This window comes from Megalopta genalis, chromosome 1 (genome assembly GCF_051020955.1).
Source record: "Megalopta genalis isolate 19385.01 chromosome 1, iyMegGena1_principal, whole genome shotgun sequence".
In the NCBI taxonomy this organism is placed as follows: Eukaryota; Metazoa; Arthropoda; class Insecta; order Hymenoptera; family Halictidae; genus Megalopta; species Megalopta genalis.
The window spans coordinates 42789366-42802852 of record NC_135013.1 but is presented as its reverse complement, the minus strand read 5'-3'; the positions used below and the strand labels follow the sequence as shown (position 1 = coordinate 42802852).

Here is a 13487-nt window from a genome sequence, read left to right as displayed (position 1 = left end):
CCTCGAAAGGAACATTGATTACATGTTCGAATTAAGTTTTTATCTCCCCAACTACCTTAACTTTCATTTTCAAATTAAGTCGCATGTGAAGTAATAATCGGTCCATGCGCATGAGATAATTGCAAAATAGTTGTGGAAACCGGGGCAGAGGTAGTCAATAATTGTATAGTACAATTATTGACTACCTCGCGTACAGAAGAAGTTGGTCCGCGAACGTGTTCGGTAGGGTTCCCTTGTTCGCCGATCTGAATGGATTTCTGTTACTGGTTTGTGTAATAAATTACTTTATTCAATTTATAAACTCGTTGATGGTACAAGTGAACTCTGTGTAAAGGGGGAATGTTCTAGTGAACTCTTTCGTCTTCACCTTTTTTGTATTGAAAGGAAGCTCCTATCGCAGTGGGTGTCTTTTGAATGTTTCCGCCTAGCTCAGTGCATGGATCAGGGTCAAAAATAAAAAATCAACTTACGTAAAGGCAGCAACGAATTCTATAGGCATGCTCGTAAATAGTATTTGAATGAATATGTGTACTGCTGTAAAAAATAAACGAACATCGATGCTATGGTGAGGGTAGGTTTTTGAATAATAGACTCTTCGGACAACACTTGGCTTCATAACAATGTTAACATTCATTGATTTTTGTTTTCATATTTTCAATAAAGCATGTTGCTGAATGTAATGACTATTCATCTTAATTTGTACCTTTTTTATTTTGCATTTTCTTCAAGTGCCATTGGTATTTTAAAGTCACATTTTTTTTCAACTTTAATTAGAATTTTCTAAAATGCTCTCCGAAACTCTTCGAACAGTTTAGTATTTAAATCGTTTAGTGTTTATACCTATTTATTTAGATCGTCGACGAACACGTGCGATCAGTGCTATCTTCATCCAGTGGTGTATGCGTGAACTAGACAAGAAAAAAAAATACATTTACATATATCCAAACTTAGTTTGAATTACTAGATTATTCTGAGGACATACATAAAAATATAAATTTGTGATAATATTATATTAGTGTATCTATTCTGGAACAACGTTTTCATACCCTAACTTCGTGTTTCATATTCATTTGAAATGAAGTTCCAAATAAGCGACACATCGGAACCGAAAGTACATAAAAAAAATGGACTTAGGTGAAAAAAATAACGGTACCGTGATTTTTTTGTAGAAATGATTTGATAACTCGCTAATATTTTTTTAAAGTCCATAAGTGGTAAAAAATTTCTCACGCGGACTCGAAATCAGCTTATCAAAATGTGCGGGAAACATACTTCTAAGCTGACATTCTTTAAGAAATTATAATTAAGAAATCAACTTTTTCATTCTCCCAAATCGTTACGCCCTATAAATATCGGATGACGTTCACACGAATCTGATTTCATACATATATGGACCGTTTATTTTGAAAGTGGTGCAAGTATAGCAAAATATAGGTTAATTATGTAAAGTCTGGGAATGTTTGTACTAATTTATCAATATGTAATTTGATTATATAAATTTCTTTTAGGCGAATTTAACTAAAATAATATACAATTTTCAGGCTGCAAATGGACTTACACCACTTTCATAATTAGTCAATTGTAAATATCATTTAATTTCAATTTTGAAATAACAAATATCACTTTCTTTTTTTGCTGGAATGAATTTTCCTTTTTTTGTAAAGTACTCTTATCCGGCATTTCGCTTAATTTTGTTTATTCGTTGCGTATATTTTCCTTTATTTTCTTTTACAGAATCCAAGTTCTCAGTAACAATATCCTCATCGGATGAAAATTCTATCTCTATAATTCTTCTTCTCTTTTTACGCTTCATTAATTTATTTTTCATAGTATAATTATCTTCATCCTCCGATTCTAAGATTATTCTTTTGTTTATATTCATGGGTCTTATTTCCGTGTAAATTTATTTAAAATAAAATAAAATAACTATTTTCAATTGTCATAAAATAACATTGATTTACTATTTCTTCTTACCTATATCACTATCTGATGTGAATATGAAATTATCCATTGTTGGAGGAAAATAAAATAAGTAACCTAAAATAATAACTTTTGGCACGAAAATAAAACAATATAAATTGTGAAGCCACCGGTGGCCACTAACCCCGCCACCTGTCTATGGAAATTGGACTTACACCACTTTCATAATCAATGGTTACACACCGCAATTTCTTTTACCGGTCAATTTTAAATTGAACAAAGCATTGGCATTTTTTATGATATTAACTACTAACTAGTTATAAACAAAAAGTTTACACTAAATAAAGCATAAATTACGTCATATCTCATTTTTTTTAAAAAAGGACTTACACCACTTTCAAAATAAACGGTCCATATCGAGGTTTGTGTACGCTGTGACAAACGTGACCACGTTCTGTTCAGTCATTGAATTTTAGTCGCGTATCACTCATAATGTGGATTTGCTTTCTGATACATAAAGAAGTATTCTAGAACATCTTTCATTTAAAACATTCACACTGTTTCCCAGCGGCTAAATTATCATTTAGTTTCTAATTGCATCATATAATTGCATCTATATAATACATTCTTCTTGAGCTTGCTATGTGAAATAATATAGAAATTAATATGAAACTATCAGAGGAAGTAACAGAAACTCTGTAGAAACATTAAATATTGTACACAAACACGAATAATTAAGGTGATAATATTCAAGTCCAGTTATGAAGCATGTGAACAACTTTTATACATCGAGCGCCATAACTCTATAGAAGTCCACAAACATTTTAACCGCAAAACAATGCTAACTTCTCAGGAAATAATTTTGTACAAGACAAACATTAATATCACGAGTTACAGATACCGTTAACTTTGATCTTGATAACTTCTAACCAGACTAATTCGAGTTAGGAAGAGTATAAATCATGGTATACTGATAAACTAGTAGAAATTCTGAATATTAATAACAATTTATTGATGATAACAACAATGAAAAAAACAAGCGGTAACTACATAAGTGATTATAACATAACGAAGTACTTAAATGTTTTTTAACATAACTTAAATGAAAAGACACGTAAGGAAAATGCGATGTACTACGATGTACTCACTTCGAAAACTAGAAACGTTCTGATGGGTCGTGTGCTCACACCTTTCGCCCGAGAACGAGAGGAAAAATTGTATCTTGAGATGTTCCAGTAGACAAAGAGCAATAAGAACGGCGTGTCGAAAGTACTATGGCATTACGGTATTTTACCTCATTTTTGGTATTTTGTGTTAATCCATAGTGGCTTGCAGCATCGATACAAGTGCCATGGTAAATTTCACAATCTATAGCAAAAATGTAAATAAAAAATAAACCAAATACATTGTTATAGATTACTAAATGTAATATATTTCATAACTAGTCCTGAATGTCAAAGTAAGAAATTTGTAATGTCACAAAAATATTCATATATGCAAAAAAGCGAATATTACGAGAATTCAGTACATCAAAATAGTAGCATATGTATATATTTATATTTTCTAAAGTTAACGTAATATTAATAATTCGTAAAACCCACTTTATGCCTCACTACTACAGTCGCTTGCTTTATTCAATATATATTTGAATAATTTTAATTATTTATATTTATTTGCTTCGCCGGAACGCATCCGTATATCTTTCGCGTGTATCTTCGTTTTGTCCTTTTGCCGAAGGTCATCTAATGTTTGCATTTATGTAGTAGTTTCTCTTATCATTATTTTTCTCTTACTTTTGTAAACTATAAAAATACATTTATAAAATCTCTGCAATGGGGTTGCGAATTATCGATTATTTACATCTGTTCTTTTATTATGCTTTAATTATTTGCATCTGTTTCATTATTCATACAATATTAATAGCAGGTTATACAATACGATTAATATCATGTGGAGATCGGGGTCGAAAGTCACAATTTAGCTTTGGATTACAATTATGCAAAAACTATTACATTCAGAATAAAATGTTTTATACCATCATGCTATCTAGTTCTCTGGGATTATTTAACAACGGTATGTTCGATTTGCAGCAAGTAATGTTTTTGTAATTAAGAAAACCCAAAGACAGGGACAGTTGCAGAATGGCATGGTGTGCATCGTATGCACATTGTTATTTTGAAAGTGAACTGTTTATTCAATTAAATTGAAAGGAAAAATAATACAATTGCAATCATCTACTGAAAATGAACATTAACATGAACATTAAAGTAGTCCAATATGAAATAGTGATGAAGGATATTTCAAGTCGAACTTGATCTTTTTAAATCAGGCCATGGTATTACGAATCTATTGAGATGAAATATCCTGTGTCCAATGGCAGAAGAATGATTATACGTACGTCCATGAATCCAAACAGCGTAAATTTATAGAACTTTCCAGCAGTCACGTATTCAGCCTTTTGCCCATTTATCATGCAAATTAGCAAACTTTTTCCACCTTTGTCAATCACTTCCGGCCAATCGATGCTGTATAGTGCATCGCATACATTCTGCGACTAAACATGGTTGTGTTGCTATTAGTACTCAATTAACATAGCATTTATTACACGATCGGAATAATAGAACACGTAGAAGTGAAATTAATCCTCTGCCAGCATAATGGTTCGCTGAGATCCAGAGAAGGATCTACCATCTTTTTCGCTCTGATAGCTTTTACATTACGAACACAGATTTTCGAAATGAGCAAAAGAAATATTGCTTCATGCCATGGACGTTTATCAGGACCGTACAATATTGTTCTTATTCAAGACAATTATGGACTGTGACGATGGGGATCATGTTCTATACATATTGGCACGAACAGAGGCATGAACTATACTCCGCAGAAACATACAAGAAAAAAAAATCGTCTCGTTCTATTTAGATAATTGTTAAGAACGAACTAGTGCTTCCCAACATAACTATGAAAGAAACCGAGGTACAGTATCTCGAATGGCTCTTACGACTTTCATACGTTGTCGGTGAAAAAAGTGTGTATTTTAAATTTTCATATTAAATATTCTGTTTAGTCTTGAGAATTTTATTTCACTTCTATAATCGATTTTCAATATTACTTTCCAACGCAGGATTTGTATTATTTTCCAATAATAAGTAATCTACTTCAAAATTCCAAGTTGGGTCTGCTCTGAGGGCTGGCAAACGCAAGAGACTTTTGTACAAGGTTTTGTGCAAGCTTTTGCAAAACTTTTCACTCTCAAATAAACACACATAAAATCCGACGAATGCTTCTGTTAATGTTGAAATGTGCGGCAAAAGCATCACTTCAGTGATTATGGTAGTATGTCAAAATCCTTTGCCATTTTTTAATTTGTTATACAATGTCGCCGGCAGAGGATTAATGGCTACATCTATAATGTAAATCTACAAGCATACAAATTATTAGTATTTTACATGACCAGTACAAACCTCATTAGCGAGTTGTTCACCAATGTACGAATACACGTACAAATAAATTAACAGGTCCACGGAGAACAGAAGAAAATTAATGCAAATGATCGGGTTTATTCGAATCGCCTATTAAATGTAAGTAACATTTTCGTAGGTTAGAATACAATTTTTTATATTCCACACTATAATGATAAATTTACTTTAGCAATTACATATTTTTGATTGCCACCAAATGTATACGTGCGATCTGTTTTCTTGTGCTCCTGAATACTGAGTGCTCGTATAAGTATGTCCCAAAATTATATTACTTGCGAGAAACGTGAGGTTCCTGAGGTTTGAAATAACTTTTCCTTTAGCTGTTCATATTTATTTTAGAATGTCTAAAGAAAATTTTCTATTTTTCGGATCCGAAATAATAAGTGGAAGCCGTTTTACTTTGCTGATGGACATCAAGTCTTCTACTGCGTTAAAGAACATGGAATATAATTATTGCAAAGGATATCATTAATAGTAAATTCATCCATTTAGTTGGAGATGCGCGGGCGTTGAAATGAACCCTTCCGGGGTTGTAAGGCCCGGATTGCACTGTGGACGCGTATGTTCTTAAGTCGCCGATTGATTGCCCGCCAAATTAATCTTGGGCTATCGGATTCAATGTTCGATTAGTGGTTGCGCGTACTGTTGCGTGATTTGAAAGAATGAGAGCTTGTGCCTTATGAATGACTGCTCGCGGGATGACTGCTCGCGTGTACCGGGAGAATTGCAATGCTCGTTTTTCGGGTTTGCTCAACTATTTATGTGGGTGGTTCCTCGTCGGAACTTGTCCTGGAGGGGGTAGGAACGCTAGTCGCTGGGTCGTGGAGTCTCTGTGACCCTTGTTCATGCCCCGGAAATTCCGTCAGGTCAACACAGGTAGCGGGCCCCGTCGCGCGCTCGACGTCGGCTGACCCTTCGGAAATTCCGGGTTTATGGGACCTTATGGCTGTCAAGAAAAACGGCTTATTTATGTTGAGCAAAAAAAAAAACGTCTGCTTTGTGATTTTATGCTATGTCCGGATGACGTCCGGACAATCTGGACGCCAAATGGTTATGGAAGTGTCCTTGACTGCAGCCCAACCGTGGTCACGTCCGTGTCGTAAACCCGGTCGCAAAGACTCCACGTGTTTGTTCCTTCGCGATGGAAGAATGCATTTGTTGTTTAGGGATGTGGGTCACAATGTCGGTATACTAACCTCGTACATTGTACAGATGAAGCCAGGTCGATGACAGTACCGAGCAAGGGATTTGGTCGGATGGTCCTCAAGTATGAACGATATTAACACGCAGTTCACTTTTGCAGCACTATCACCAAACACTGGCCACTTAATTAATCACTGACAATTTCAAGCTGTGAAGATATTCGATGTGGTGTTTTCCTCTTCTACCGTCTCGGTGACTACGTCTTTGAAAGACCGCGGGAAATGCGGCTGTCCGCCTACACTGTTATTACACAGTTTATTATACCCCGAAAATAAATATTTCTCACGTAGTGTTCAGTACGGTATTCGCACTTCTGGATATTCCTTCCGCACCCAAAATACAGGGTTCCCCGGAAAGAATCATCCGATTTCAAAAATTTATATTTTAAAAAATTACACACAGAAGATTATAATTCAAACACGAATATAACGGGAAAATGTGCGAGTTTTACTTTGTACCAAACCGTTGGATTGGTCGCAGTTCATCCGATAATATGGTTCTACACAGTTGGCCTCCGAGATCACCCGACCTAACCCCATGCGACTTCTTCCTTTGGGGATTTGTGAAGGATCTTGTCTTTGCACCACCTTTACCTACAAGTGTAAATGAACTGAAAAAACGCATTTGTGATGCTGTACAAACAATTACCAGAGATACATTACACCGTGTTTGACAAGAACTTTCATATCGCATGATATCATACGTGTAACGAAAGGAAGTCATATCGAACACTTGTAAACAAAAACTCACACATTTTCCCGTTATATTCGTGTTTGAATTATAATTTTCTGTGTGTAATTTTTTAAAATATAAATTTTTCAAATCAGATGATTCTTTCCGGGGAACCCTGTATTTTAACACGTTCCCTGCCGCGTGGGGCGTATACGCCCCACGCTGAACTTTCCGTTCAAGCCATTTTGTATTATCATTGTAAAATGAAGAATTTTTTAAAAATTCATTATGCAGTCAATTATGGACATCTTAATACTATTGCTGATGCCCTCATTTAATCGTGGGGCGTATACGCCCCACGCGGCGTGATGGGCAATTTTTCTTTACTGTAACTTGTTTTAACTGCAATTTCTCTTATTCCGATCAGTCATTTATTCGCGTGTCGTTGACACAATACTTACTGCTTCACTGAAGCTGGGATTGATTTATAGTTCTATAGTACTGTAAAAGTTGTAACATTCTGCGATAGTTGTGTGGATAAACCACACTTATGTTTGCCATGTTTTAACAAAGTTCATCGTAACATCCCTTTGTAATCGCATACAAACTTGAATTTAACTAAAATGTTATATTTTAAACTAATATAGGCATGATAAAAAAAATTATATGTGAGGATGCAACTCGCTTGGCATAATAATGATCAGCCAGGTATTTGTTAAAGTAATTCCTAGAAAAATAAATTTATTGGTTTGCTGTGTTATGCATGTTAAACTATACAACCTTTCCTTGATAATTATGATTTTTGCACTATTTTAATTATTGTAAAGCATACGCCAGAAACAAAATAATACAAATGTAAAGCGTGGGGCGCATACGCCCCACGCGGCTTGAACGGAAAGTCTTCAAAAAACGGTCTGGCAGGGAACGTGTTAAACAGCTCCTGCGACGAGAAAATTGAATACTTCTGCTACTTTTACCTGCGAAACATCTGGCCCGAGACTATGCCATTAGCGAAAAGTCACTTGGTTATTTCCCTGCATACCATCCAACGAAATCGGCTATTAGGGCCTAGGTACACTTAGAGCCTAGGGATTTTCGCGCGGACATTGACGTTCGAAGACTTAGTTACCGAGACTGTAGAGAAAAACATCCCACCAGATATCTTCACAGCTTGAAATTGTGAGTGATTAATTGAGTGGCCAGGGTTTGGTGATATTGCTTTAAAAGTGAACTGCATGTTAACGATACCGTTCACATCTGAGATCCCTCCAACTGAATCTTCTGCTCGATACCGTCATTGACCTTTTGTAATCTGTGGAGTACACGAGGTCACTATACCGACATTGTGACACATTTCCGAACAGCAAAAGCACTTTCAACTAAATGGGTGAGTTTACTCCTAATAACATCCTTTACAATACTTAAACAAACTTATCTTTCATGTTCTTTAACGGTTCTTTATTCGAAGCATTCTATCCAGTTTCGGAATTACCGAAATAAAAATATCTTTTACGTAATTTTACGAGATTACTTATTGTTAATCGTCAGTGCATATGGCTCAAGTAATAATTAAAACGACTGTCATTGTTAAACTATTTTCTATTTCGGGACCGAAAGTTTAGTAAATAGTCTCCAGACATTTTAAAATAAGGATCGACAGCATTATTCTTAAAATTACCACTGTGACGTAGTAAAAAGTTCGGAAGTTCAAGCTCTGTGACTTGCTCATTGTTTCGAACGCTGTACAAAGATTGAGCGTAACACCCTCCTTTGGACGCTCCTCACAGTCAAGGCCGTGTTGCGCTCGCTGGCTCGGGCGCCACGCGTTTGCCGAGCTTGCTTTTGATTGGTCGATGTTTTTCGTTAATAACTCGAAAACAAAGCTGTGGATTGCATTTCCGCTAAGGAAAAAGTTACTTTAAATGACCTCAGGAACTCCTCACTTCCCGGAAGTAACATAATTGTAGGACTTGGGCATTGTATAATGCCCAAGTTTTTCTTCTAAAATATACCTTTCCAAATTTTATATTTTTCACGATATTTGGACACATATGGTTTTGATCCTTTAAAGAGACTATGTATTCCTATTTCCACCTTTTCAATGTAAACAATATGAATGTTTTCGAATGATCGTAGTATCAACCTCGAACTGTTTTAGTCCCGAAAGCGTCTCATTATATGCTTATAGCTTCGATAACTTTGAACGATGACGAAAAATTGTTGTACAAAAATTGATTTTTGAATATATTACATAAGAATTCCCGTTGATGTCACTTTCAGTCGTTGTTTGTGTAATCAATATAATTCAAAGTATATCTAATATCACTCTGATAATGCATAAGTATGATTAGTGTTACAGTTTCTTAGAAGAATCAAAGTTTGGTTTCATGTATCATAAACAAACGTCGTTTTCCTTGCTGTAATTAAGTTCTACAAATTTTGTACGTTTATTTATAAGCATTGTCTGCTGCGTAGAGTTTTGTTTTACACTAATATTCGTAGTTTGATGAAAGTCATTCACGTACTATTAAGGTAATATACATGCATAGAGCTAGTCTGACGGTGCAACTGACGTATTCGCACAGAAGGATCATGTCAATGCTTTCATTTACCCTTCTCGACAACCTGAAACAGATGATGTACCTTCATGCGAATTATTTTCGAGAGAATAAATTTCATAATACACATTCAATACATCAACAATACTACATTAGTGGTATTAATTTTACTTATAAGTATTTGTTGACTATTTCGGGAAAGATATTTTTGTTTGTATCGTTATAGACATTCTGAAGGAATTTTACGAAACAAGTTTTAATTTTATAATTTAAAAGAACAGATTAAAAATAAATAATTATCTTTCTCGGAATACTTGATAAATGTGAAACGATGTACATCTCTGATTTATTTATATCACAAGCTATATCCGTCAGTGGTGTAACAGATAATGTCTATAATTTTTCTATTATTGTTGCTTTAAATATCAGTAAAGTTAAATATCAATATGGCTAATAGTTAGCATACATACAATACAACGCCTGTTTTAATTATGTTAAGGTATAAAATCGTGACTTGATAATCTGATTACACTTTCTGAAACTTGTTGTTGCTGTGTCATCTTATTAAAAAATAATGCAATAAGAATTTCCGAACTTACATTCTCAGGTGTAAATGTTCTTGCACAAGAGTCTTTATGTTATTTCGATAGAGGTTCGACGAATTTGTTGGTAGGTTTTTAATACGAGACGATAGAATTGAAAATCTCCCGCATAGGTGCAAAACCAATGTAACAATAAAGCAAACTTCAGCTATATGGAACACCCCCGAATACGGAACACCAAACGCAAGTGCGTAGATCGTAAAGTAGATTCGGGCGTTGTACTTGTAATCGACGAAAACGTGAAGTGTAAAAGGTAGTTCGTAGGGTTCCGTTGCGTTATCGTGACCTGCAAAAATTATAGATAAGGAAACTTATCTATAAATACCAATTATATTTAATTTTCATTGAAATTGCAGATGTTGAAAGATTCTACGAATAAATTTCAGTAATTTCCTAAGTGTAGAGAAAATAAAAGTTAGTTTTGAAATTTCTGAACAACTAATCCTTCTAAAATTTCGGAAAATTACAATTTATTTGATCCAATTTTTAGTTATCCCGTACGAGAGAATGCGGAGAACATGACTATATATCCAGGCAGTCTTATCCGTACACTTGATCATGATTTAATTAAACTTGTAGATACTGTTTTCTTTACAAACCGGTGTTAACAATTTTTCTCACTTTTCACACAGCCATACAATGGAAATTTACTAATGTCAATTTCGTATTAACAATATCATACACGAGTCAGTCATTAAGTAGGTAATGTATCAGTAACTTAATAAGCCGTGAACGTTTGAAAATATTGACATTTATCTAATCTATGTATTTTATAAAGAAATATATTTTTTTCGATGGTAGAGGTATGACAATGGCGCTATTAAATTTTACTATCGATTACCTTTGTGCGAATGTACCAATATATGTATCAACGGACGGAGAAACATCAACATAAGCATGGCCACATGAACTATCGTTGCATATTTGCTAAACTTATAGGAGATGTTATTGTATCTGTGATACAGTCGCTTTTCTTCCACGCTTTCGTATATCTTTTCTTCTTTGATTTCTTTCCGTGTCTGGTCAATGATTAGCTTTATCTTCTTGCTTAACCGGATAATGTACATCGTAGGTATATTAAAAATATTGAAAATACATGACATCAAATTTACAGTAAGCAGCATTATATGATTCCAATAATCGGGCATGGCGCAGATATGGCATGTGAGCACTACCAGTACGTACGCCTGATACACTTTGAACAATACTGGTGCGGGTTGCTGCGGCCACAAGCCACACAACGATAACATATATTCACTAACAATGAGTGCATCTTTTACTTCGATCAAGTTGTCGTTCTAAAAACATTAGCAATGTTTGATAAAGGAAAGATAGTGTCGAAAGTATCAGATATGAAATGTTTGTCCCCAAATATCTGCTTAATTTTATAATGCTTCGTCTATTCATTTATCAGCTAGTTCAGTTAAACTATTTTTTTTATATGAACATCAATTTTACATGTAGATTAACATAACATTTGTTACATTAGGTTTTGATCAAACGCTATATACTCGTATTTTCGCGAGGAGCAACTTTCTTATTGTAATAACTATAATTCTCAATTTCATAGAGACAAACGTTTCACAGATTATATACAACCGATCACAGAGCTCTCCGTTCTCCTTACTGCCATCGTGGTTCACTCCTTCAGCTCCAAACATATAATGCAGCGGCTTTATCAACTTTTCTTATTCAGTTACGACCAATCGATAAATTCAATTGCCCATAATGACACAAGCATAAGATAAGTGGAAACTGAAATATAATTGCCCCTTCAAAAAAAAACATTGATTACATGTTCGAATTAAGTTTTCATCAATCTGATATGCAACTGCACGCTTGTTTTTATTGATCTGTTTTAATAGCTTCATTTGAGCATGGAAGTGTAAGTATAAGTTGTCTATGCGACTGATACGTTTGTGCTTGAATCTTTTAGCGATTCTGGGAATGTACTGACTATCCCAAACTTCTTTAACTTTATTTTTCAAATTAAGTCCTATGGGAAATGATAATCGTTCATGCGGAGGAGATAATTGTAACATAGTCGTGGAGACAGGGGCAAAGGTAATCAATAATTCTATAGTACATACATGCGATTCGCGTGCAGAAGAACTTGGTCCGTGAACGTGTTTGGCAGGGTTTCCTTGAACGCGGATCTGAATGAATTTCTTTCACTGGTTTCTGTAACAAATATCTTTATTCAATTTATAAATTCGTTGATGATTTTTAAGTGGTCTGTGTGTTAGGGAGTGAGTGTTCTAAGGGAGTGTTTCATCTTGACAATTTTTGTGTTCAAAAAAAGCTTCAATCACGATGGGTGTTTTTAGGTGTCTTTTGTCTACCTTTTCGTACCATGGTTGTATCGTGTTTCTCTTTTTGCTGATGGCGAAGTAAACTGTGTCTAAAGAATGACTGTTCTCGGATAGCGTTTTGTCTTCCAAAAAAGGAACATTGAATATGACACACAGATTTAAAAGTACCTTAAAAAATCGACTTAAGTCGTGTTTTTCTTTCGTAGAATTGATTTGATAACCCGCTTATATTTTTCCAAAATCTTGAAGTGGTAGATAATGTTTGAGCGTGTCAAAATCTACGGGAAACACATTTTTATAATGTTATAATCATAGTACGAGATCAACTTTTTTCCCCCCTTAATCGATTCCTCCTCTAAATGTCGGGTAACATTTACACGAATCTGATTCCGTTTATCAAGTTTCGTGTACAGTGCGTGTCATAAAGATATGTTCGAATTCATTTCTATAATAAAAATTATTGTAGTTCTTGTGTTACGCAAGACAACCAACTAAAACCATGTAATGAAATTTCATGGTTTTAGTTGGTTCATTCATTTCTTTTCCGTAATGAAATAGTGACAGATGAGTCAGATGGGCTTGCTTTTTTGATATCTAAAGAAGTATTATAGTAAATCTTCTATTTAAAACATTTACGTTGTTTTCTATCGATAAATGTTGTTAATTGCTTATGTTACAGTTCAGCAAAATACCGAAGAAGGTAACTCAAATACCATGTAAAGGTTAAATGTTACACAC

General features: G+C 34.5%; 3 protein-coding genes across 7 annotated transcripts in view; 2 read left to right on the top strand and 1 right to left on the bottom strand.

Annotated features, from left to right (window-relative positions):
* The window catches only part of Nca (neurocalcin homolog), a 510394-nt gene that overhangs the window by 172549 nt on the left and 324358 nt on the right, over positions 1-13487 (top strand). The window lies entirely within an intron of this gene.
* Positions 1-13487, top strand: part of LOC117222608 (neuronal calcium sensor 2) — a 414719-nt gene that overhangs the window by 100412 nt on the left and 300820 nt on the right. The window lies entirely within an intron of this gene.
* LOC143262227 (uncharacterized) lies at positions 7-12200 on the bottom strand. Of its 5 annotated transcripts, XM_076528145.1 has the most exons (10): positions 12065-12200; positions 11279-11735; positions 10435-10723; positions 9803-9902; positions 5385-5492; positions 4319-4474; positions 3215-3288; positions 3069-3109; positions 841-908; positions 7-534 (listed from the first exon to the last, which is right to left on the bottom strand). In XM_076528145.1, exons 1-7 carry the CDS (start codon positions 12068-12070, stop codon positions 3235-3237), a joined length of 1170 nt encoding a protein of 389 aa, XP_076384260.1. In that variant the 5' UTR covers positions 12071-12200; the 3' UTR covers positions 7-534; positions 841-908; positions 3069-3109; positions 3215-3234. The 5 variants fall into 5 exon arrangements, with proteins under 5 accessions (XP_076384260.1, XP_076384238.1, XP_076384245.1 ...); XM_076528123.1 differs by having other exon boundaries at positions 9-534; positions 704-908; positions 3069-3288; positions 12065-12199; XM_076528130.1 differs by having other exon boundaries at positions 10-534; positions 3069-3288; positions 12065-12199.

What these genes read in the sequence shown, in the direction of transcription:
- LOC143262227 (XM_076528145.1), bottom strand. An exon ending in ATTGGTACATTCGCACAAAG is followed by an intron (nt 10,724 to 11,278) that starts GTAATCGATAGT and finishes TAATTTTTGCAG; the next exon opens with GTCACGATAACGCAACGGAA. An exon ending in GTGAACAACTCGCTAATGAG is followed by an intron (nt 4,475 to 5,384) that starts GTTTGTACTGGT and finishes AACCATGTTTAG; the next exon opens with TCGCAGAATGTATGCGATGC.